This window comes from Ovis aries, chromosome 3, assembly GCF_016772045.2.
Source record: "Ovis aries strain OAR_USU_Benz2616 breed Rambouillet chromosome 3, ARS-UI_Ramb_v3.0, whole genome shotgun sequence".
Classification (NCBI taxonomy): Eukaryota; Metazoa; Chordata; class Mammalia; order Artiodactyla; family Bovidae; genus Ovis; species Ovis aries.
In genome coordinates, this window is record NC_056056.1 from 12,112,068 (window position 1) to 12,138,518 (window position 26,451).

The 26,451-nt window shown below is 39.8% G+C and overlaps 1 protein-coding gene across 11 annotated transcripts in view; it reads left to right on the plus strand.

The window, feature by feature from the left end:
• DENND1A (DENN domain containing 1A) overlaps positions 1–26,451 on the plus strand; it is a 536,262-nt gene that overhangs the window by 275,630 nt on the left and 234,181 nt on the right. For 10 of the 11 annotated variants that reach the window (XM_060411818.1, XM_027966460.2, XM_027966462.2 and 7 more), the window contains one exon: positions 12,914–13,024. The exons of the other annotated variant lie outside the window; for it this stretch is intronic. In XM_060411818.1, the coding sequence (XP_060267801.1) occupies positions 12,914–13,024 (111 nt within the window). The remainder of the gene's footprint in view (positions 1–12,913; positions 13,025–26,451) is intronic. 11 annotated transcript variants of the gene reach the window in all.

Sequence of the window (26,451 nt, forward strand, 5' to 3'; positions counted from 1 at the left end):
GTTTTACTTTTTCCTGTAAATAAAATGCTATTATATAAAGAACTTCTCGTATGAAGATTTCTTAATTAGAGTCAGTTCAGTTCAGTCTCTCAGTCGTGTCTGACTCCTTGCAACCCCATGAATTGCAGCACGCCAGGTCTCCCTGTCCATCACCAACTCCCGGAGTTCACCCAAACTCATGTGCATTGAGTCGGTGATGCCATCCAGCCATCTCATCCTCGGTCGTCCCCTTCTCCTCCTGCCCCCAATCCCTTCCAGTATCAGAGTCTTTTCCAATGAGTCAACTCTTCGCATGAGGTGGCCAAAGTACTGGAGTTTCAGCTTCACCATCATTCCTTCCAAAGAACACCCAGGACTGATCTCCTTTAGAATGAACTGGTTGGATCTCCTTGCAGTCCAAGGGACTCTCAAGAGTCTTCTCCAACACCACAGTTCAAAAGCATCAATTCTTCAGCGCTCAGCTTTCTTCACAACTTTCACATCTATACATGACCACTGAAAAAACCAGAGCCTTGATTAGACAGATCTTTGTTGGCAAAGTAATATCTCTGCTTTTGAATATGCTGTCTAGGTTGGTCATAACTTTTCTTCCAGAGAGTAAGCGTCTTTTAATTTCATGGCTGCAGTCACCATCTGCAGTGATTTTGGAGCCCTCAAAAATAAAGTCTGACACTGTTTCCACTGTTTCCCCATCTATTTCCCGTGAAATGATGGGACGAGATGCCATGATCTTTGTTTCCTGAATGTTGAGCTTTAAGCCAACTTTTTCACTCTCCTCTTTCACTTTCATCAAGAGGCTTTTTAGTTCCTCTTCACTTTCTGCCATAAGGGTGGTTTCATCTGCATATCTGAGGTTATTGATATTTCTCCCGGCAATCTTGATTCCAGCTTATGTTCTTCCAGCCAAGTGTTTCTCATGATGTACTCTGCATAGAAGTTAAATAAGCAGGGTGACAATATACAGCCTTGACGTACTCCTTTTCCTATTTGGAACCAGTCTGTTGTTCCATGTCCAGTTCTAACTGTTGCTTCCTGACCTGCATACAGATTTCTCAAGAGACAGGTCAGATGGTCTGGTATTCCTATCTCTCAGAATTTTCCACAGTTTATTGTGATCCACACAGTCAAAGGCCTTGGCATAGTCAATAAAGCAGAAATATATGTTTTTCTGGAACTCTCTTGCTTTTTCCATGATCCAGCAGATGTTGGCAATTTGATCTCCGGTTCCTCTGCCTTTTCTAAAACCAGCTTGAACATCTGAAAGTTCACGGTTTATGTACTGCTGAAGCCTGGCTTGGAGAATTTTGAGCATTACTTTACTAGTGTGTGAGATGAGTGCAATTGTGCAGTAGTTTGAGCATTCTTTTGCATTGCCTTTCTTTGGGATTGAAAACGGACCTTTTCCAGTCCTGTGGCCACTGCTGAGTTTTCCAAATTTGCTGGGATATTGAGTGCAGCACTTTGACAGCATCATCTTTCAGGATTTGAAATAGCTCCACTGGAATACCATCACCTCCACTAGCTTTGTTCGTAGTGATGCTTTCTAAGGCCCACTTGACTTCACATTCCAGGATGTCTGGCTCTAGGTGAGTGATCACACCATCGTGATTATCTTGGTCATGAAGATCTTTTTTTTATTAGGGTAGATATACTCAAGTAAAATTGTGCTCCTACTACATTTTTTAATTCACTTAAGAAAGTAAAGGATTTGTGGATAAAAGTGTAAGGACCCCCACCTCTGTCCCTTAAAAACTTAGCAGTGAAGTTGAGTCTGAGACAGCAGAGGGTAATATTTGCCCCCTGAAGAAGCTGAATCACTTGCTAGTCTAAAGACATATTTCAAAATATTTTACTTGAACTGTGCATAGTACTATGTAGAGTTAAATACAGAATCACCACCACTAAGGCACTCAATTACTTTTTAAAGTTGTGGCAAAATACACATAACATAAAATTTACTGTTTTAACCCTCTTTTAAATATATAATTTCATTGGTGAACACGTTTACATTATTGTGCAAGTGTCACCAACATCCATCTCCAGAATTTTTTCATCTTTCCTAGCTGAAACCAACTCTTTAAACAACTCATTTCCCTTCTCTTCCCATCACCTGGCAACCACTATTCTGACTGTATAAATTTGACTACTCTAGGCACCTCATTTCGGAGAAGGCAATGGCAACCCACTCCAGTACTCTTGCCTGGAAAATCCCATGGACGAATGAGCCTGGTAGGCTGCAGTCCACAGGGTCGCTAAGAGTTGGGCACGATTGAGCGACTTCACTTTCACTTTTCACTTTCATGCATTGGAGAAGGAAATGGCAACCCACTCCAGTGTTCTTTCCTGGAGAATCCCAGGGATGGCAGAGCCTGATGGGCTGCCGTCTATGGGGTCGCACAGAGTCGGACACAACTGAAGCGACTTAGCAGCAGCAGCAGCAGGCACCTCATTTAAGGAGAATCATATCATATTTGTCCTTTTGTGTTTGGTTTATTTCACTTAGCATAATGCATATGTGGCTCATTCATGCTGTAGCATGTCAGAATTTCCTTCTTTTTTAAGGCTGAATAATATTTCAAGAAGAGGTAGAATTGGAATTCAAACATTAATCTTTTTGATACTAGAAAATGAAATCTCATATACTTTGCTACCCTTTGAGCCCATAATTTAACCTTTATCTCCCTCAAAATTCCATTGAAATGACAAAAGAACTATAAAATTATGGAGAAAAATGTCCACTTAATGGTAGAAGGAGCCACCATGAACTAGGAAATTTGAGGAATTCCTGCAATTTAAAGATGATTATTGAGCAGTCAATAAGGTCTAGACAGTGAAGAAACCCCCTTAAAACGGGAAAAGTCCTATAGGAAGAGCAGAAACCAGGGATGTGACCTGGAACATTTATGAACATTGATTATGTGCTAGATTGCACTGAAGAATTCAAAATAGGAAAACTCAGATTTTCACAGGCCACCTTCTTTTATTACAGTGAAGTAAAACTAGAAATTAAATATTCATCCACTTGAAGGAATAGTTGGGTCACAGAGGAAAAGACATTGAAATTGGCTATTATTTAGATATTAATGATCATATCAGAATCTTTCCTTTTGAACCAGTTTTCTCTTGCCAATAGTGTAAGCTTTATTACAGGTGTTCTGGAAGCTGAGTTGGGTGGTAGCTTATAGGATATGAACATGTAGCCTGTATACTTTAAGCACCCCTCCTATTTTTATTTAATTATGTATCCCCTGTGCTCAGCTATACCTAGTGTCCCCAAGTCTTTCTGGTTACCAGAAAGTCAACATTTATTCCTCAGGAAGAGTGCCAAAAGGCTAGTTGACTAGCTGAGTGAGCTGGGAGAGGAGAATCTTGGGATTGAATACTCTTATTTTTATTCGCACCCTTCCCTTAACCTTTAGAGGTGCTGGATGTCTGTCTCCAATTCCTGAACTTTTCTGGAGTTCTGTGATGTGAGTTGGGCTGGATTCCTGCTGCCCTTTGCCCTGGTCCCAGCCTTTTCTGGGCTGCCAACTCAGTCTTCTCTAGTTTCTCAACCTTGGTTGATACTCTTGATACCCTGGACCAGATAATTCTTTGTTGTTTAGGGTTGTCTTGTATGTTGCAGGGTGTTCAACAGCATCCCTGGGCTCTATCCATTGTAAGATGGTACCACCATCCCCAGGTGTGACAACTAAGAGTGTCTCCAGATATTGCTAAAAGTTCACTGGGGGTGAATGACCCAGGTTGAGAACCATTTCTTTAATAACATCTGGCTTCCAAAAAATTTGACATCTCTCTTCTATTACTCTCTTTTTTTCTCCTGTTCTCTGAGGTTTCTGCCTTTCAAAATTATATCATTGTGACTTTTCCTGGCTGAGGGCTGAAAGTTGCATGGTATCAGAAGAGACAAAAGCAAATACATGCGTTAAATCCATGGACATGCCCACATGTTTTAACTATACTTCACGTATTAATAGACATTTAGATTGTTTTTAATGTTCTGCTATTATAAATAATGTTATAATAGCAGTCATTGCCTAAGTTAAATTCATCTTTTAATTTTTTAATTTTAAGGACTGCGAATTCCTTAAGAACTGTAAGGTACCTGAAAGTCCTGGTAATTTCTCAATTTTCAAAACCACAATTGCTGAGACTAGAAATAGTGTAGGAAAAAAAATTCATCTTTTTCTTAGCCCCACCTCTAATTCCTTTCCACACTGTATGCCACCTCCCCTGCCCCCACCATTAAAAAAAAAATTTGCATTCCCTCTGCTGATTTTGCCACTAATGAACCAATTCCCTGCGTATGACCCATTGTCCTCTAAATCCTCCTTTGCAAACCAGTAAAAGGCTGGCCTTGTTTGTTTCTAAGCAGGAATAATAAAAACAATCTGCCAGCCTCCTAACATACATGGTTCCATTTAAATCCTTACAGCTACTCTGTGAGAGGTAGACGTGAGCCTCATTTTACATGTGGGGACCCAGGGCTCACAGGCCTGAGGTTAGAGCCCAAGGTCTCCTTCCAAATGGGGTGTAGTGACCCAGGTTTGTAAGGAACCAAAGCATTTTGTTTCCATTATACCCCCCTGCCTCAGTTTGGTTGACTTTTGATATTTATGAGGAAAAAGGAAAAGAAATGGTTTTTCCTATTTCAAGTATGAAATGAAGCAGGAAAGCTTTTCCTCTAAGGAGAATCTGAACTTATATAGGACCAATTTGTGTGATTTTTGACATAGACTCACTATTGAGCTCTAGCCATGCTGAAATTTGCATTTTACTCTCTTGGTGATTTTTCAAGGATTAATTTAAAATGACTAAATTGCTGCATTGCAAATTGAAACAAGCAATAACGAAGGAGTTGTTAATATGATGTAGTCTGCTGGTGGAAAGAACATGAGTTTTTGAGACAGCCAGACACTGGGCTCTACCACTCTGGGGACCTTGAGATACTTATATCCTCTAGGCTCCTCATCTAATAAAGCAAAATGGGAGGAACAAATGAAGTATTACATGTAAAGTTCCAAGTTCAATGTCTGGTGCAACAGAGATACTGCTTTTGATGATCCTTTCTTTCCCTTCATCCTTTGGCTCTCCTTTAATTCTAGCCTTAACCTCTCTTGAGTTGCGGTGGAGGGCTGGGGTGCATTACTTCTTGGAGCTTGTCTTTTCTTGGTTTTTGCTGACATTCCTGGCTGTGAAGATCAACACTTCTCATGGAGTGTATGTTTGGCTACGAAAGCCTCTTAGCAGCCACCATTGACTGGAAATGGTACAAGGAATGGAGTCCAGGACACTCGTGCCTGCCATGTGGAAGGTGTGGTGTATACTATATGATTATCTCCTCTTAGCAACATACTGAACTAAGAGAACAGGAAAAGGGTAAAGGGATTGGGGTATTCCGTCACCAGATAATCCTATTCTTTGGACAATTTCAGGGAAGGATTAACATGCGAGACAAAGGAGGTAGTACTGGTTGAACACCCACCATGGGTCAGATCAGGTGCTATTAATATTTGTTATATCATGACATCGTCACAGCCACCTTACAGTGTGGTCATTATCCCTACTCTGAAGAGGAAATGAAGCCCAGAGATGTAAAGTAATATGCCCCTAGCCACCCAGCCAGTCACATTTGGGTCAGTCTGATTCTAGCACCAAGATGCTGCTGGGTCCTGGCCCTCCACTCCATGGCTCCCGGTACTTTCCTAAGAAATCACTCGTCCTAAGTGTAAATATATAATTAATTGTGTGACTGTGTGTTTAATTTCTGCTTCCATTGGACAGGGGTCAGTATTTTTTCAGCACTGAATCTCCATAATTAACACTGTACCTAGAACAGAGTAGATATTCAGTGTACATTTATGAAATAATAAAATGAATGAATGAGCAATGCAGTCACTCTCAGGGAAAGGAAAAATAACAGTTCCTTTCACTTGGCTTTTGGGCCAGTGAGTCTGCAAGATGTTAATGAAAAGCAAATGTAGAAAATTAATTCTTTCCATTTTCAGATCCCTGTTGAAGTTAATTCTCATTATTTCTTCAGTTTCTGTGTAAAAATATTTTCTTCCTTTTCACTGAAAAACTATCACTATGTAATTGCTCTTCAGGGTTTTTTCTGTCTATCAAGCTAACACATGTAGGAGTGAATTTTATATGGGCAGTAATTAAATGAGCATAAATTTTTATAAATTTTAAACAGTTGACCTGCATTTTTTAAAAAGTCACAGATCACAAAACAAATATGTATTAATAATTACTTTGTAAACTGGCTGTATAAGGGATTTTTTTAGTGGCTAGGTTTTGAAGTTTACTTTTGATTAATGGATAATCATATAGACCTTCTTTCAGAATATTAAACAAACCTGTCTTAATTATCTGGCCTGTGTCATTCCAAGTGGTTAATGATGCGAGGAAAGCATTTAGAATGGACAGTTACATATAACATTGGCCAGACTCTGCTCTGTCAAAAGATGCACCATGATATAGAAAAGATTTATGAACTCGTTGTGACTTTCAAAAATAAACAAAGTTGAGGTGGTAGTAGAAGACCTATTATCAAGTACTGAGATTATAGAGAATTCCATTGTTGCTAATAAGAGTTGTCAGGTAATTGTTTATTCTAATGGTTTTTCCATTCACACAGAGGGATAAAGTTGACCTCTGGGTAAACTCTGCTTTCTTTCCTATAATATACTTCTCTGACTTGATTGCTTATGTGAGTATGTGGGATTCTTTCTCAAACTGATTATTTTAGAATCCAAATTTATAATTCCTTTTTAAGAATCCTACACAACTAAAGTAACCTAAATTCTTTTTAAAAAATTGAGGATTTTAAAGATTTACATTATGGTAAAATAATCTGAGCAGGAGCTGTTTCAGGAAATAAGTTCCATGGGCAAAACCAGCCTCTTGTACTGTCTCTTCCAGATATAGTACAGTTAGTCTTTATCATCTATACTGTGTATGAAGCTGAGAGTGACAAAGACTAATAAAATGACAGACCGTGGGGCGGACTAGCATCTGTTTCAAAGGCTCCAAGGAGTAGCCAGCTTAGAGTCTGTTCTTTGGTTTGGGGATTATCTCATTTCCCTAAGGTACTGAACCTAAGACGCTTTTTCTCTAAGCTCCACTGTATCCCCTTCCATCCTGAGGCTCATTGCACCCACCCCCCATTCCCCGCCCCTGATCACCACACCCATCCCCACCTGCTTCCTCACCCGGGGCGTGGATCACCGTGAGCCTGAAGTCCCCAGCCACCTGGACTGGCACGGCAACCAGCAGGGACAGCTAGCAGGCAGCAGCCATTATGGGGCTTCTCCTGGGGGAGATGGTGTTCTGCCAGGTGTCTTCCTTTCTTCTTTGTCTGGATTTAGAGCCACAGAGAGTTAGAGCTGGAAGGGTTCTTTGCCGCTGTTGCTTTGTGGAGATGAAAAGCCTGGAGAGTCTAAGGAACTTGTGCAGCACATGCCTCTTTTGAAGCTTAACTTCCAGGCTGCTCTGTCTCTGTTAACCAGAGACCTTCCTCAGAACTGAGCCCCATTCAGCCTGGGAAGTGGTCAACTTTGTGTCCCTGCTTCTTAACCCTATAGAATGGGCCCATATAATAAACCCTAGACATAAAGGAGGATGCTCAGAGGCGCATAACTATATGCAACTGAAATAATGCTTAAACTCTGTGAATATAAAAGGACTGTTCTTCCTGAAGCCTAAAAAACATACTGGCACTGAGAAAACTCAGCCCTTTTGAGCATAGACACTGGGAAGCAGTCCGTCTAAGCAAGGTTTTCCTTTTCTAGAAGATGAGTCACATGGAAGAGTAATTATCAGGGAATAAAGGAAGTGGTTATTCCCTGATAATTGATAATTGGCTTAGCCATGATGACATTATAACCCAGGACACTAGGCCCAAGACTAGGGGTACTTTGTTTGACAGCATTGGTGGTTCCTTAGAAGGACAATTGATTCTTCATCAAAAGACTGGACTTTCCCTTAAAAAAAGAAAACTTGTCAGGCAAGTGGACAGATGTGGAGCATAGGAACCTGGAAGTCAGGGGCTTGTCCCAGATCCTTCCAACCGCCTTTTCAAGTCTAACCATTATCAAGTCCTGGATTCCAGTTTACAGAGATCTGTGACATCCATATGCAAAGTTTTTATTTGAATAACTTGTTTTAATCATTCTCTCCCTGAATATGGCAGTAGCACCTGTTAGCTGCTTGTCCCCTCCTGTACATCCTCCCAGGACCTCTCGGGAGATTCTTCTGCAGCACAGATACGCTTGTGTCCTAATCCTTCTGCAGCTCCCTGTTAGCTGTGGGGAAAGTCTAGGCCCCCGTAGGCTCTGAACCCAGCTTCTTTACCCCAGCACATTCCCTGCCCTGCACCCTGCCCTTCACTCCACTCACCTGCGTAGAGCAGCTCTCTCCCTCTTGCCTCTGGCTGGAACATGCTTCTCCCCCGTGCCCTGAGTGAACCCTCTGTTGGAGGCCTAGAGCAAGTGTCTTCTCCTAGTCAGGTCTTCCCCAGCCTTCACCCCATATCCATTTGGCAGAGTTGAATCTTCCCTTCTCATCCAGTTGTGGAGCATGTTTAGCCAGCATCAGAGTTCTAAGCCTGGCGTGCTGCTGCAGTCCATGGGGTTGCAAAGGGTCGGACATGACTGAGCAACTGAACTGACAGTTCTTGGCATACCAGGTTTCTGGGTACAGTGCTACTCGTGGAAAGTGGGGATCGTGTTTAGTTAATCTCTGTGGGCACAGCTCCCAGGGTTTACTAAGCACTTAGTAGGAGTTAGCAGTATTTGTTGACTAGCTGATTATAGGAGACAGAAATGGAAGACTGAAGACTTAATTCCAGTGAAGCCAAGTGCTGGGAGAAAGTGGCATACCTGTGTATTTTATAAATACAAGCTCACAGTATGTTCTGGCTGCAGTCCTGACACAGGACTACTGGCCACGGAAGCCTTCTTATTCCACACTCCCTATACTGTGTTCTTACCTGAGAAATCCGGTTGATCTAGCTGTGGCATGTGTACCCGCCTCTGGGTATAGTTCTCCTTGCCCCCTGCCCTAGTTACTTGATGAACAAACTACCTATTTCTTTACATTTTAAATAATGTAGCTTCAGATACCTTTTAAAGCTACCTTGCCTGGTTTTGTGAGTCTCCAATGTCAATTCTTTTCGTGTGGGCCCTTCCTCATTACTAAGTAATTGATCACTTCATCCAGTTCAGACCCAGGTTTTCTGAAGTCAAGTGCTGCATTCTTCCTAACACACCATCCAAGCCCTCGTGTTTCTTTTACACCACCCTTCTCACACCTGAGCTAATGAGCTGTAGTCTTCAGTCAGTGGCTTTCTCCACTCATCGATTCCCTCTTTCATCAAACTGCTAGATGATGGGGTACGTCATTTTACCCAAAGGGATCTCAGTCTGGTGGCAAAAACATACTAGTAACTGAGTGATTATAAGATAGAGACAAATTGTCATGGAAGCACAAAGGGCAGCTTGAAAAATGAGGAGTTGAGGAAACCTTTCAGGAGGAGGTGACATTTGAGCTGGGTCTTGGAAAGTAAATGGGTGTCCTTAAGGAAGGGAAAGCATTCTAGGTGGAGTAAGCAACGGAAGTAAAGGCCTAGGGGTGTGAAAAGCATGACAGGTTTGAGAAATTGAGGGTTGCTGTAGCTTAAGCCACCAGATGCTTAAAGGCAGGGGGAAGGGGGCTCCTCCCTCTGAGGGGTTTTCTTCTGAGATGAGGCTTGGTGGGAACTGGAAGGGCTCCCTCCAGGTGTTCCCAAGGTCTGCTCTGCCCCACAGGTGCTCCCAGGGCTGAGCGAAGTTCCCAGGGTTGTGGCCAATCCCACCCACTCCCCACTGCCGAGGCGGGTGGTGTCCCAGAAGGAAAGAGGCAGGGAGGAAGCAGATAAGAAAGACAGCTTCTGTTTAGACACAAATATCTTGGTAATCAGCACAGATGGGATGAGAAATACCAAAAAAAGTACATGACAGTTTAGAGAGAATTTGGTTAAATGTTACATATTTTTAACATACCTGAGTAGAGTTTTTGGAACAAGCACCTGAATCCTTCAGAACCTGATTGGGTTGGGGGTTATGCCTCAACCAAGTGGTGTTTTTATTTCAGAAATGTTCCCTTCCCCATCCACAAAAGTATCCTTGTGATTTTTTTTTTTTTCTCCCACCAAAATAAGGCACAGGATTTGTCTCTGACGCTGTGTCTCCCTATTTGGACGGCAAGCTGTGTAACATATTTCTACCCAGCGTGAAGCTTCTTGGCAGACTCTTGAGGCCACGTTTTGGTGGCTTCAGAGTTATCTTTGGATCTGTCAAAAGTGCTAATGGGCTTTCTGGCCTTCTTTAAGCTCCTCATTTCTATTTTCTTTTTACTTCCATCCTCTCCTAAAAGAAAAATGCATGTAATTCATCAGCAGTTAAGCATTTGACTGAAATGCTCAGCTGAGGGCCTTGTATTTTGTTTGCGAGAATAGCTCTGCCGTGTCACTTGTCTTCAGAACAAACCCTACCCTGACTTCATTAGCTCAGCACTCCTCAGTCCACTGGGCAAGAGATGCACTTGTTGACTAATTCCGACTGACTTTCTTGCTTGCTTATTTTGTTTTTCGAGTTTATGAAGAGGCAAATTGCTGTGGTGGTTAGAGCCAGAGTTTGGGGTTCAGGAAACTTGGTTTGGAAACTTGGCCCTTTCTAGCTGAGTGACCTTTGAAAGACTGTTTACCCTTCCTGAGCCTTAGTTTCCCATCTGTAAAATGGAGATGATAATGCTTTTCTCAGGGTTGTTGAGAAGATTAGAGAGAACATAGGTAAAGTGCCTATTGTCTGGCACATAAAGGACTACTCAGTAAATAGTATAACAGTTTTTAACAAAAATGCTTTTTCTTTGGCCATACTTTGATCCTGCATTGTTCTTTCCAAATGTAGATTTTTATCTACTATTTTTAGTGGTGTATAAAGGGAAAAAAACAATGGACTTGAATTTGAGGAAATTCAGGGAAATAGTGATGGACAGAGAAGCCTTGTGTGCTGCAGTTTATGGGGTCACAAAGAGTTGGACTCAACTTAGCGACTGAACAACAGCAACAATAAAGAAAAAAAGCACAGATTTAGAGACAAACCTACCCAAGACTGAACAATGCCTTATCCACTTACTGTATGACCTTGGTCAAGTTACTTCTCTGTACCTCTGTTTTCTTATCTGTATATAGAGATGATAATAAAACTTCCCAGGTGGCTCAGTGGTAATGAATTCACCTCCCAGTGCAGGGGCCACACAAGATGTGGGTTTGATCCCTGGATCAGAAAGATCTCCTGGAAGAGGAAATGGCAACTCACTCCAGTATTCTTGCCTGGGAAATCCCACGGACAGAGGAGCCTGGCAGGCTACAGCCCATAGGGTCGCAAAGAGTCAGACATGTCTGAATACACACACACACACAGAAGAGATATTTGTTCAAGGAGTGGCTTCAAGATGAATGAAATAATATATGTAAAGCATTGGGTATTGTGGGTGTTTAAAAGTATTTAAGAGGGACAGTGTAATATAAGAGAAAGTATATGGGCTACGGTGTTACATTGGGGTCTAAAACCTAACTCGACCAGTTACTACTCTCTCCCAGACTTAGTTTATCTATATGTTGGAAGTAATAATACCTCATTGGATTTTTGTGAAGATTGCTTAAAATTACACCTCCAAGAGTACCTTGTCCAGTGCCTGGTATTTGGTAGGTAGTCAGTATAGGGACCTGTTAATTCACGCACACTTTACTTACAAAGGTCAATAGTTAAACTGGTACTCAAATCAAACAATCATAAATCATAAGATAAGTGCCCATTCTTATTCCCAACCCATAATATTGTTGAAAAGCACTTTATGCTGTTTTGCATATAAAATCCACCTGGTTTACTTGAATTTATGGGTTATGGAGCTTTCATCATTATAAACTGCAACCCTTGGCAATAGTGTTCCTTCCCTCTCCAACCCCCTTCATTTTCAGAGGATTATATTGTATGGCATTGAAAACCCGTAACACTGAAGAAATTAGCATATTCATGTGTATTATTAAAGTCAGGTGGGTATAGAAAGGGTTGTAGAAATGAAACACATTACTTTTTCTCTGAAATCTGCAGAGTACCAATCTATAGTACTAATTAAAGGAACGAAGCCCAGGCTACAGACAAAAGCTAGTTTAAAACACTGCGTTGTCACAACTTGCTGCTGCCTGTCTTCAATGGTTTTTCCCGTCTTTTGAGTGAAATACCTGGAAATTGTAGATCTTGAAAATTGCTTTACTTCCAGCCGAGCCGTTTTAGAGAATGTAAACTGTGGAGAAGGGGAACCCCAGCAGTGATGACTGGAGAGGAGCATGCCCAGCCTTTGCGGGGGGAGCCTGTTGGACAGAAACAGGCTCTGTGCCAGAAGCGTTTTGGTCCCTGGGTACTTTCTTTTGCTTATACATATGGCATGGTACATTGGGAAAGTTCTAGGACCAGGCATTAGAGCTGTAGTCCTGTCTTTACCGGTCATTAGGTTTTTTGATCTTGGTATCTCTCTCTTGCCTTGGTTTCTTCATTTGTGAGATTGCAGACTTCTTGTCCTGCTCACCTTTCACAACTGAAAGTGTTGCATGTGACCTCATGTTGTAAACTGTAATCACCATTCAGAGGTGTGGTTGCTCAGACTACTTCATCTCTAAATTCTCTTCCATCTTCACATTTCATCATTTACATGTGACTGATATCTGGTCTTCCAGGGAGAGAGACTAGGACAGGGGAAGAGGGAAGTATACTTTCTGATTATTTTGTTTCTTGTGCTTCTGTTAGATACTGTTTCTAATAAGAACAAACAAAATAAGCCACAAACCTCCCCTTCTTCTTTCTCCTAGAGAAATCTGACAGAATATTTTGTGGCTGTGGATGTAAACAACATGTTACATCTGTATGCCAGTATGCTCTACGAACGTCGGATACTCATCATTTGCAGCAAACTCAGCACTGTGAGTAGACAGTCTTGAAACGGGCTTTTTCATTTTATTTTAATTGAAAGATGTATCAGAAAGATTAAACAAAACTTCAGAAAAGAAATCATCCACAGTCCTCTCAGATAATAACATGTCATTTTTATTAATTATTCATGTCCCTTTACAGTGTCAATGCACATGTTATTTATTCTTGTAGCTTAACAATCAGTTATAGTTTCCTGTTTGATTGTGTGTGATGAACACTTTAAATATTTCCATATAAGCTTTCATTATTGTCATTTTTTATATGTCTCTATCATATTCCATTATACTGATGTGTCATCGTTTGCTAAATCTTCTCTTGAGGGCCATTTAGGCTATTCATAGTGTAATCCTTTAGTAGGTAACACTGCAGTGAACATCTTTTGGCTTCGTTTGACTAATACAGTTCATATTCTAAGAATTGGAACCACCAAGTCAAAGGACAGATAGGTGCTATGCCTTATGGATGCCAAATTGCTTCCCAAACAGGCTTTTTTTATTGTGGAGGTTGCCAGTTGTGGATGAGTGTACCATTTGCACTGCATCCTTGCCAGAGTTGTATGTGTGCTTGTGGACATGTGTTTTAGTTTCCCTAACAAAATAGCATAAAATAGTATTGCAGGTTTGATTTATTTTTAATTTTTTTAGTTAGAAGTAGCTGAATATTTTTCATGCATTTTTTTTTTCCTATTTGTGTTTTGTTAATGTCTTTTTCCATTTATCTTATAGGGTTCTTGAGTTAAAAATTGGGATGAACTCTTTTTACATTGTCGTAACTTTCTATATATAGTACAAATTTTTTCATAATCTTTTTATGTTAGTTTTTAAATTTGCTAAATATAAGAATTTGTATTTTTCCCAGTACCTGTTATGAAAATTCTCCAACATAGAAAAATTGAAATCAGTTTGCAGTAAACATCTGCCTAATTCCATCTAGATTCTGCCATTTAACGGATTACTATGCTTCCTTTGGCACATATTTTTCCATTCCTCATACCATTCTTCAAGCCATCTTATTTTTTGATGTATTTCAAAGTAAATCACAAACATCACTATGCTTCCCCCAAATGAGTATGTTTGTCAACTAAAATTTATTTTGTTTACAGTATTTTTTTTTTTTTTTAGGTAAAACTTCTATAAAGAAATGGACTGTTAGAAAGGGTAGAAAGACCTTGTTGTGGGAATTTCCCTATTGAAGGACCTATGGATAGAATCGTAGGCCTCTGATTTACCTATGTGTTTACCTATGAATTCAAGGCACCTAATAAATGCAAACAGAGTCAGACACGACTGAAATGACTTAGCAGCAGCAGCAGTGAGACCATTAGAATTTTCCTTATGGCTTTCATTGTAATTTTATCATTTTATTTTTTTGGTATTGTTTGCTTGTCAGGTATGCACAATTTTTTAATTGCCTGTTGGGTGCTAGGCTTATAGCACTGGTAGGTGATAGAAGCACGGCCCTTGCCCTCAAGGGAAAACAGCCCATAATAGACCTCTTCCTTTGTTTTGCATTTTATTTTGGACTGTAAATGTAGTTCATAATCTCAGGGCCTGAACACCAGACTGTTTCAGAATGAGAATATTGCCAATCATTACCTCCTTATGAGACTGGATAGATTGAGTACATTTGAAAGAGTCTAGTCCATAACCAGTTACTATTGCTTTGAACTATTAAACTTAAGTAGAATAAAAATAGGACATCATAACAGTGGAATTGAATTCTCTGTGATATTATCATAATATTTTTGATCCCTTAATATGTGCCAGGCACTGTGCTAAGCCGTTTCCATCTATTAACTCATTTAATTGTCACTACAACAGTTTGTAGTATGTTCTGTTATTTCTTAGTCTTAGAGATAAGTAAGAATGTACCTTTTGTGTGATTTTGTTTAGATAAATGTAGTGGATTAAACATGCAGTTGTTTCTGCTCCTTCCCAAAACTAAAATGAAATAAAGGAGTAAATTAACAAGCAAAATGAGCAGATGCAGCAGAAATTTTAGGTATTAAGAAAACCCTGTTACTCATTTTATGCCAGTATTCAAAAACTAAGGTGAAATGAACAGAAAAATATAATTTACCAAAATTGAATTAAGAAATATAAAAATGAATTTCCCATTTCTTCTTAATAAAAATTGAATAGGTCATTTAATTTATAGCAATTTAATCTATATATAAAAGTTTTTTTTCCAAAACACTCAGCCCAGATGGTTTTACAAGTATGTTTTATCACAGGTAATTTCAATCTTAGACAAACTTCTTAAGAGTCAAGAAAAAAGAAAGAACACATCCCAGCTTTTCTTGTGACACGTATAAAATTTTGACATTCAGCTACATGAAGAGACACACAAAAAAGAAAACTTATCAGCCAATCTTACTCATTAACATAACTGTAGAAATCTTAATCTAAACAGTAGCAACTACATAACAAATATAATTCATAGTAACTGACTTGATTTTATTCCAGAAATGTAAGCCTGGTAATACTAGAAAATCTATTATTATAACTCACAATGTTAACTTATTGCAAGGGGAAATTCATATGTTGATATATGAATTTTCAGTAGAGAAAAGGCATGACCATGTTCATGAATAGCAAGACTCATTATATTGAAGGCATCATTTCACTCCAAAATGATGTATATTGTAGATTGCGTACATTTCTATTCAGAATCCCAGTAGGATTTTACATAGTACTTGGCAAACTGATTCTGAAACTAATGCGGAAAGCCAAAGACATATTTGAAGAAAAAGAATGGTTGGTAAAGCTTACTTTGTGCTTAGTCGCTCAGTCATGTCCAACTCTTTGGGACCCCATAGACTGTAGCTCACCAGGCTCCTCTGTCCATGGGAATTCTCTAGGCAACCCACTCGAATGGGTTGCCATGCCCTCCTCCAGGGGATCTTCCCAACTCAGGGGCTGAACCCAGTTTTCCCTCATTGCAGACAGATTCTTTACTGTCTGAGCCACCAGGGAAGCCCAAAGCTGGCTTTACAAGACATCAAGACTTTATATGGAGCTCTAGTAATTAAGATGCTACTAATGGCATGTGCCTGCGTGCATGCTCAGTCTTGTCCAACTCTTTGTGACCCCATGGACTGTAGCCCAACAGGCTCCTCTGTCCATGGGATTTTGTAGGCAAGAATACTGGAGTGAGTTGCCATTCCCTTCCCCAGGGGATCTTCCCAACCCAGGGACTGAACCCCAGTCTCTTGCATCTCCTGCATTGGCAGGTGGATTTTTTACCACTAGCTGTCACCTGGGGAGTAATGGTGTAGGGATACACAAATAGACTGGTGGAATGGAATAGAAATTGCAGAAACAGATCACATGTGTGTGGGTTCTTCATATACCACAGAGGTGGCATTGTAAAATCTGGGGGAAAGGATGGACTTTTTAATAACTGATTATCCACACAGGAAAGAAAAGGGAGATAATTTATGTCTTATACAACATGCAAAACTGAATTCCAAATGGATCAAGGCAAAATTTTAAAACTGTTAGAAGACAAAATAGTAGTAGATCTGTGATCTTGGAGTAGAAATGGATTCAGTTAAATAATTCAAATTATGCATTGTATAAAGAGAAAAATTAAAATTGTGAATTTTTGTCATTAAACAAATACCATTCAAAGAATGGAAAGACAAGTCACAAGCTGAGGTGAGATATTTGCTATATATAAAAGTGACAAAAGATTAATATCTGAACTATATAAAAAACTACACTAAAAAAAATGCAGAAGACAAATTATCAATAGAACCATTGGCTAAAGGCACAAATGGGCATTTCACAGGAAAAACACAAATGGCTAATAAATATACGGAAAGATGCTCAACCACATTAATCGCAGAAAAGCAATTTAAAACTACAGTGATTAAAACACTAGGTTTGCAAAAATTAGGTGTCTGATAAAGCCAAGTGTTATGTTGCAGATGTCTTAGAGAATTTCATGTACTATGCTTTGAAGGGTATGTGGTACAGAAGTATTTGCATATGCCCAAAACTGAGCAGTTCCGCTCTTGGGCAGAATTGGTAGGGGCTGGGGGGGTACTATGTGCACATACCTACTTGCTGTTGTTGGTCATGTGCAACCATGTTCATCGTGTAGTGTTTTGTTTTATAAACCCAGCCCCCATAACATCAACAGACAACTCGTAAACTGCTGCACAATTTAAGTGAAGATGAATTCCACTATCAGTATGATTGGGCCTCTCATACAGAATTCTGAGTAAAAGAAACAAGCTACAGAAGAATATCAAATATGAGTTCATTAATAAAAAGTTCAGGTAAGAAAAACAAAATGGTCATATTATTTAAGGATGCATATAAAGGAAGGGGAATGATTAATACAAAATTTAGGTAGTAGTTTCCTCAGAGGGACTGAAAGGAGTACAGTTGGGAAGAGGCATACATGTGACATCAGAAATATTGTTTTCTGTCTTGAGGTAGGTTAGGGATCAGCAAACATTTTTAAAGGGGCCAATAGTAAATATGGTCTTTGATGCAATTACTGGACTCAAGGGCTTCACAGGTGGCGCTAGTGGTAAAGAACCTGTTTGCCAATTCAGGAGACATAAGAGACATGGGTTTGATCCCTGAGTCGGGAATATCCCCTGGAGGAGGAAATGGCAACCCACTCCAGTATCTTTGCCTGGAGAATCCCACGGACAGAGAAGCCTAGTGGGCTCCAGTCCATGGGGTCGCAAAGAGTCGCACACAGCTGAAGGGACTTAACATGCACACAGCACGACATTGTCGTTTACAGTCGGTAAACTAGTGAGAGTGACTGTTCGAAGAAGCTTCATTTACAAAAATAGAAGGCACACCAAACTTAACCTTTGGGCTATAGCTGGCCAACTCTAAACAGGTGCTGGGTTTGGGAGTCTTAATTTTTTCTCTTTTAAATGTTGCTTATATGGTATATGTGCTTTTATATGTATATATATTTCAGAATTCTTTAAAAGTTTAAAAAGCAATATTATCCCCATTTTACAGAATGGCCCACTCAGATACATGGGTTAACTTGCCTAAGGCCACATGGTAGTCATAGAAGAGACAGGCACATTGGTCGTTATGATGTAGTGTCAGGGGAAGGGAGGTTTTGGCTTCAGAAAATCTTTGAAAGTTAAAAAGCCCTTTTTATCATGAAATTTTACAATACAGAGAAAGAGACAAAGTAGTCATTGTATAAACATTAAGAATCAGACTTGCACAACATTTCGCAGTGGCAGTTCTAGAAACGAGAAGATAGTGAAGCAGTGCCTAAACTGCTAAGGGAAAAATATTTCTTACCTAAAATTCCATCTTTATCTAATGAAAGTGCTCAGGAGAGAGTGGCACCAGCCCCTACCACACCTGTCAACCTGCGGTAGCTAGTCCTCCACTCACCTTCTCCGTTGTGGATGAACTGTCCATTCTCTCTAGGCCAACCATTCCACTTGTCCACCTGACTTCATTCAGCAAATAGTTTTTGTGGCACTGTCATAGGTACTGGTGATACAGCAGTGAGCAAAATAGGCAAAAGTCCCTGTCCTCATATGAAGCTTATGTTCTAGTCGAGTAGATCAATAAATGAGGTGGGTTGAAAATATAGAATAGTAGCTAGTTCTAAGTACAAGGAGTACAATTAAGCAGAGGAGGAGAGTGGATGGTAACTGGTGTGGCAGGGATTGCAGTTTAGCTAGATGACCAAGGAGTGCCTCATGGGAAAGCTAACACTGCAGCATCCTTCTTATCACCTTACGGAATTCCTCCAGCCTTGAGCTTTCTCTCTCCTGCATCGTTTTTTGTTTCTTGTTTTTTTTTTTTTTCTTTACTGGTACAGGCCTGGCGTGCTGTGATTCATGGGGTCGCAAAGAGTCGGACACAACTGAGTGACTGAACTGAACTGAACAGTCTTATGCACTTACTAGCACAGTATAGTGTCTCCCAAACTTCAAAACAAAACATCCTTAAACACATCTCTTTTATCCCATTTCTTTTCTTCCTTTTAGAATGCAATTCCTCAAGAGAGTTGCTCCTGTTTACTGTCTAATTCCTCTCTTCTCATTCTCTCCTCTGTCTTGTGTTGTGATTTAGCCCCTGCCTCCACTGAAACAGCTTTTGTTTGGTCACCAGTGACCTCATGTCAAATAAAACGAGTTGCAAAACTCCTAGAACAGTCTGGCATAAGGTATATGTATATGTTCTTGATAAATTATTAATATCTATAATGGGAAGTCAAAGATTAATGTTTAAATTTTTAAATTAAATACTTTTTAAAAATAAGGAGATAAATATTGTGTTGAATGTGATTACTTTTGATTAAAGGTAAGGGATATCATGAGATGGGCTGCTATTTGTCAGTAGTATAAGCCTTTAACACTTTCTGTTTTGTTTTTCAGGCTATAAATACATGACTTTGACTTAAAAACTTTTAAACAAACAGTTGATTCTTAACTGAGTTCTAAGTTTTACTAATTGATGGTAGATATCTCTTTAGGGAAGGAGAAGGTCTTCTTTTACCTCATAGGGGATCAGCAACACCCTGATCTGTTTTGTGTTGTTTCTCTGGGGAAAAGTAACTGAATAGACATCCCTTTTATCCAAGCCTTTGGACCTCTTCAATTTTAGAGTTTAAAAGCTTTCTAATTGTTACCGTTTACTTGCTCCGTACTGACTTTTTATTATCTTTTTGATGAAGGAAAATGCAAAGAATACTGTAGCCTGAAGTTTTTGATGACCCTTTCTTGACAGATCCGGATGTGGCCTGCCATACCTTGACAAAACACATTTTTCTCAATTTTGTTTCATAAAGATGTAGGCTTGATGCTTCTCAGAGCCATCAAGCATCTGAAAGATAAAAGCTGTTGAACATCCCAGAGTGCCATGTTTCATAAAACTGACTGTGTGTCAATAGAGACAAACCCAGCCATGTTTAGTTCAGAGTCAGGTAATATTCATTTCAGGCTTTCTCGGTCAATAATGTTGTGATATTCTGTGTAAGAAAAATGTTAACTTTTTGTTCTTTTTGTGCAGTGTATATTGATTGTTTGCCTTTATAAATGATAAATAGGGAAGATTTAACTACATCTTGTTCTCTAATGTAAATGCTTCAGTGAGATTTCTTCCAGCACAAAGGCCCCATTTTTCTTCCAGATTTTCATATCTGAGTTTAACTCAGATTGTTTTTTGGTAACTCTTGTAGATAGCAAGTAGGTCTAAAATAAAACCTTTATAGGAATAATATCTAATTGCAACAGAATTGCTAGAAGAGCAATATTATCCCCATTTTACAGAATGATCCATCCACTCAGAGAGATGGGTTCTCTTGCCCAAGGTTATGCCCTCGTCATAGAAGAAAAGGACATGCAGGTGGGTCATTATGATGTGTCAGAGGAAGGGAGGCTTTGGCTTCAGCAAAGGGAGTAACAACCAGGAGTTACACAGATGAATCTTGGCCCCTTCAGAGAGCTTGCTTTGGGGACCAGGTTACATTAATTGGGTGTCACCTCTCAAACAAACATCAGAATCCTTGTGTGGGAACTGTCACGAGAACCAGAGGCACACTGTTAAGAATATCTGTCACACTTAAGAGATGCTTTTTAAAACAAGTTCTTAGGAAGGAAGCACAATTTGGTGGCAAAGCTGTTACCTAATTAATTGAGCCTCCACACCTAATTATTTGTGTGATACCCACAACTATGAAAAGAATTACTATTTTTCTAATAGTATGTTATGTCATTTAATCACTCAGTCGTGTCTGACTCTGTGACCCCATGGACTAGAGCCCACCAGGCTCCCTGTCCATGAAATTTTCCAGGCAAGCATACTGGAGTGGGTTGCTGTTTCCTTCTCCAAATACACCATGTAGAGAAAGGGGAAAAAAAAAAAAAAAGCCCAATATCTCTCCCTGTCAATTTCTTCCTATTAGTCCCAGAAATGTGCCTTGGGCAGGACTTGATGGCCTGGAGAGTGGTGGGTGATATTTCTTTTTCCCCCCAGCACCCTCAGTTGTGGCCTTAGTAGACACTTGAGTGTTGGCATGAAGGGATGGGGAACTTCCCAACCTTGCTCCAGTCCTATCCTATTCACTTCCATTCACAGCATCCAATGTCTTAGCACCACCTGTTTTTGTGACCTAAGAAGAGTCAGTTTGTGGACTAGGGAATGTTTCAGATCTTTAGCTTCATCTTTACTTCTTTCCTGATCAGATCTACCTGGTCATGACTACCCTGACTTGTAGAGTGGGCTATGTCCCTAAATGATGTGTATAAAGCTTTTCTAGCTCTTCTGGGCTAGAAATAACTAATCCTGTTTGCTTATCTGGAGCCCTTGAAGCCTAGATGAGAGTGGCAGTTTAAGAAGGTTTGAAATACTGGACCAGAGCCAGAGCCTCTTTGCCTGCACACTCCACTCTGCATGTTCCAGCCATCAGAACAAACTGCATTATTTTGTTTCAAACTGTGCTCAAGGGAAGCCAAGACCTTGTAACTGGAAACTTACCAAACAGAGAATTCTAAGACTAAATTTAGTGTTCCATTTAAAAAAATAAAATAAATTGAACATTTTGTTTGTTCATCTTTTATATGTTAAAAGAGAGATTAACCTAGTTCACACTAACAACCTAAGAAGAGTATTCAAAGAAGTGAGAAGAAAACTAATCCCTTTTGCTGAAGAGGGAAATCCTTAACAAAATGTAATGAAGTGGCATGAAATACAGACTCTGCAGCCAAACTTTCAAATAGCATAGCCTCTCTAATCTCCATCACATAAAATTTTATTGTGGCTCAGAGAATATTAAAAACTGTTAGAAATAAATGAAAGGGACTTCCATTGGCAGGAAATAGAAAAGATTGGTATGTTTTATTTATGTGGTTTTTCTCTGGTCTTTAAATGTAAATACACTTAGCTGCTTTTTGAACTATGTTCTTCATTTAATTATGTGCGAGTTCCTTTTCTCTTGTTCATGTTAGACTATAAGAATGAAGAACATTGATGTTATAGAGAATGTATAAGCTATATAATATATAGAGTAACAACACTTTAATTTGTAGTACTTTAAATATTGCTGTGATTTCAACCAATCACGGTCTCCCTACTAGTTCTTACCTTCATCTCCTGCCCTTCTTGCTTCAACACATTGAGCACATGTTTTGGACTAGACAGAGGATTCAGATTGTTAGTGATTCCCAAATGCTGATCCCTGAGTTAGTTGTGTTAGAAATCACTCAGAGAGCTTATTAAAAATTTAAGTTCTCAGCTACAAAAAGGAATGCATTTGAGTCAGTTCTAATGAGGTGGATGAACCTGGAGCCTATTATACAGAGTGAAATAAGTTGAAAAGAAAGACAAATACTATATATTAACGCACATATATGGAATTTAGAAAGACAATACCAATGATCCTACATGCAGGGCAGTAAAGGAGACACAGATGTAAAGAACAAACTTTTGAACTCAGAGGGAGAAGGAGAGCAGGGGATGATTTGAGACAATAGCACTGAAACATGTACATTATCATGTGTAAAATAGATGCCCAGTGCAAGTTTGATGCATGAAGCAAGGCACTCAAAGCTGATGCTCTGGGACAACCGCAGAGGAATAGGGTAAGGAAGGAGGTGGGAGGGGATTCAGGATGGGGTGGGACAAATGCATACCTGTGGCTGATTCATGTTGATGTATGGCTAAAAACATCACAATGTTGTAAACTAATTATTCTCCAATTTAAATAAAAATTAGACCTTTTGAATCAGAATGTGTAGAGGTAGTACCCAAGAACTTAAATTTTTATTATAATAATAATTCAAAAAGTCTAAGATGGGACTGTGGGATGTCTATTTTTTTAAGGTTTCCCAAATTACTAATATATAACCAGATTCAGGACCAGTTCTCTAAGACAGTATTTATTCTTTGATTATTTTGCATCAATAGAGTCCTTTTCATCTTGAGACTATATAATAAAGGCTGACTAAGTTTGTTTAGAAGGCATTTGTGAGTACTGCTGCTGCTGCTGCCAAGTTGCTTCAGTCGTGTCCGACTTTGTGCGACCCCATAGACAGCAGCGCACCAGGCTCCACCATCCCTGGGATTATCCAGTCAAGAATACTGGAGTGGGCTGCCATTTCCTTCTCCGGTGCATGCATGCGTGCTAAGTCGCTTCAGTCGTGTCCGACTCTGTGCACCCCTATGGACAGCAGCCCACCAGGCTCCTCCGTCCACAGTATTCTCTAAGCAAGAATTCTGGAATGGGTTGCCATTTCCTTCTCCATTTGTGAGTACAGATTAACACTAAAAAATTATTTCCATATTTCTGAAAGAGCTCTGAGTCTATGGGGTCGCAAAGAGTCACACATGACTGAAGCAACTTAGCAGCAGCAGCAGCAACAGTCTAGAACAGGACAGAGCTAAGAGTAATTTAAGCTCTCAGTACCATTGGATGCTGATGTAGTCCACTAGGGTAGTTTTAAATAAATCTGTATAAATGGATCTAGAGAGGTGATGTTTCTTTTCAGCCATTGCATTGAGAACATTGGCAGAGTATCTTGTGTATTATTTTAGTGGTGTAGTCAGTTTCTTAGATTATAGGATTGATAACTTTTTTATATGACTCTTTTAAGAATCAGATCTCTACCAAAAAACACTAAGAGGTGATATTCAAGTCAGTTCAGTTCAGTTCAGTCACTCAGTCTTGTCCGACTCTTTGCGACCCCATGAATTGCAACACGCCAGGCCTTCCTGTCCGGAGTTCACTCAAACTCTCATCCATTGAGTCAGTGATGCCATCCAGCCATCTCATCCTCTGTCGTCCCCTTTTCCTCCTGCTCCCAACCCCTCCCAGCATCAGAGTCTTTTCCAATGAGTCAACTTTTTGCATGAGGTGGCCAAAGTACTGGAGTTTCAGCTTTAGCATCATTCCTTCCAAAGAACACCCAGGACTGATCTCCTTCAGAATGGACTGGTTGGATCTCCTTGCAGTCCAAGGGACTCTCAAGAGTCTTCTCCAACACCACAGTTCAAAAGCATCAATTCTTCGGCACTCAGCTTTCCTCACAATCCAACTCTCACATCCATACATGACTACTGGAAAAACCATACCCTTGACTAGACGGGTGTTAGTTGGCAAAGTAATGTCTCTGCTTTTGAATATGCTATCTAGGTTGGTCATAACTTCCTTCCAAGTCACTGACATCTTAATATACTTGAAAAACCCCTAATGGCACTCACATTGGCAGACATCTGTGTGGATTTTGTTAACACAACTGGAGCACCTACTATGTGGTCAGAAGTCAAGAACTCAGTTTTTTTTTTTATTTCTGCAAACTGAAAGCATGGTCACTGATGAGCAAATGAAGTATGATGTGAGGTTAGACTATATCATTAGGAGTTCATATAGACCTTGTGAAAATTCGTGTTTTTTCTCTTGTGCTGTCTTGATATCTATGTGTGTTCCCTGCTAGATGATTCAGACAGCCGTGCTTCTGCTAGCTTTTCCCAAGAAAAAGGACAAGAGGAGAGAGCACCAGGCTTCAAGTCAAGATGGTTTTGTTGAATTTCTTCCTGTGTAACTTGATCCTCCCTAGCCATGTTGCCCTAGGCAACTTAATCTTTTCAGTAAGAAGAGAGTAGTGTTAATACTCCCCTCAGGGTTTTTGAAAGATATGAAAGCCAGTAGCCCATTGCTGGACACATACTACTCATTTAGTAAATGTTGACTCTGAATCCTACCTTTTCGGGGCAATAAACTCTGATTGACTTTCTGAAGCAAAGAAAGCGATAGAGATCCTGGAAGAGCTCTGAAGATTTAATTAGTACAACTGGTGAGAGTAGATGGTGAATGAATCCAAGCAACAGAATAGTCATGGCAACTCGTATGAGATTTTCCATATCCACCCACTTCTCACTAGTCACATAGTCATTGACTAAATTGTCATTTCCTGTTCAGATCTCCACAGGCATCACTGTGTAGAGCTGGAGTGGCCTAAGAAACTGCTGTGTTCATTTGACCCAGCATTACCACCAGAGCAGACTCCCAGGGAGGAAGACTAACTGCTTCCTGTCTTCATCCTTCCAGGTTCTGCCCTCCTGCCTCTCTCGCTCTTTCTCTGGCAGGCAGGCCTGATTCTTGCCCCAGGCAGAATTAAAGATTCCTTCTTTATATGCTAGCACACTTGAGCCTCTATTATAGCACCTCTTTCATAATGCTTTTGTGTTGAAGTTGATTGTGTGCATTTTGATCTTTTTCTCTCTATTTTGAATTGCCTCAGGGCATGGTGTGTACACATTGTGTATACTTGGTAATTGTCGATTTAATTCAGATCGTATCACAGAAGCAGTTTCCTATGAGCTAAGAGCACAAAGTCTGGAGTTCGTCTCCCTAAGTTTATAGCCTACTTCTGCCACTACTGTGACCTTACACAAGATCACACAAGATCCAAGACCTTGACATCTAGAAATCTTAATTTCCTCATCTATAACTGAGAACAATAATGCTACCTACTTTATAGGGCTACAGTGAAGATTAAATGAGTTAAATTGTATATGTGAAGCACTTAGAACAGTGCTTGGGAGATAGCAAATGCTGAGGAAGTGGTCACTGTGATATCTGGTCATAGCTTCAATCTTTCTGAATTCAGTGTTACTTTATGAGATTGAATTTATCTGACAAAACTATACAGGGGGAGTTGTTTTTTTTCCCCTGTGCCTTCAAATCTAGTAACTCCTACTACCTCAAGTTTGCTTAGTTTCTTTTTCACATACGGGATGACTGATAGCTAGGTATTCATGATTCTGTGTTCAGTTATGCTTCCTTTCTTTTACAAAATGTGATTCTTTATTAAAGCAGTAAATTAGCTAAATACAAATTATGACCTTAGGAATATTTTCAAAGAAATATAAATATTCACTTATACTAGACTTGAGGTGGAAAATAGATTTTTTTCTTGAGTGCCAGCTGGAACTCACTGACAATGGTTGCATCTTTGTAGGGATCTGCAGGGCACGTCCTGAGTCCAGGATCAATTAGACTGTCACAGGCACAGAATGGAGAAGTAGCTGTCCATGAATTAAAATGAATTGTTATCAATCCCAATGTAATTTTATTTTTTTTTCTTTATCATCTTACAAAAAAAGTCTGCAGTTTCCTCACGTATGATGCTGCAGGCTTATTTACACGGTAGTTTGTAATACCAGTGTCTGCCTCTGCTTTGGTAGCTAAAACTTTTCTCTGATGGTTTTAATTGCTTTGATGTTTTGAAGTGTCAGATCTTGGCGTGAAACTTGTTGCTCTGGTTAATAACTTACTCTGATCACTCTAGTTAGTAAGTAGCTTTAAGAACAAAGAGGGGAGGGCGGGAAGAGATGCGACTGAGTAGGCAAGTGATTGCCTGGGAAAGCTTCCTCCTGGTCTGGATGATCTTTCTCTTAGTGGAAGGCACTCA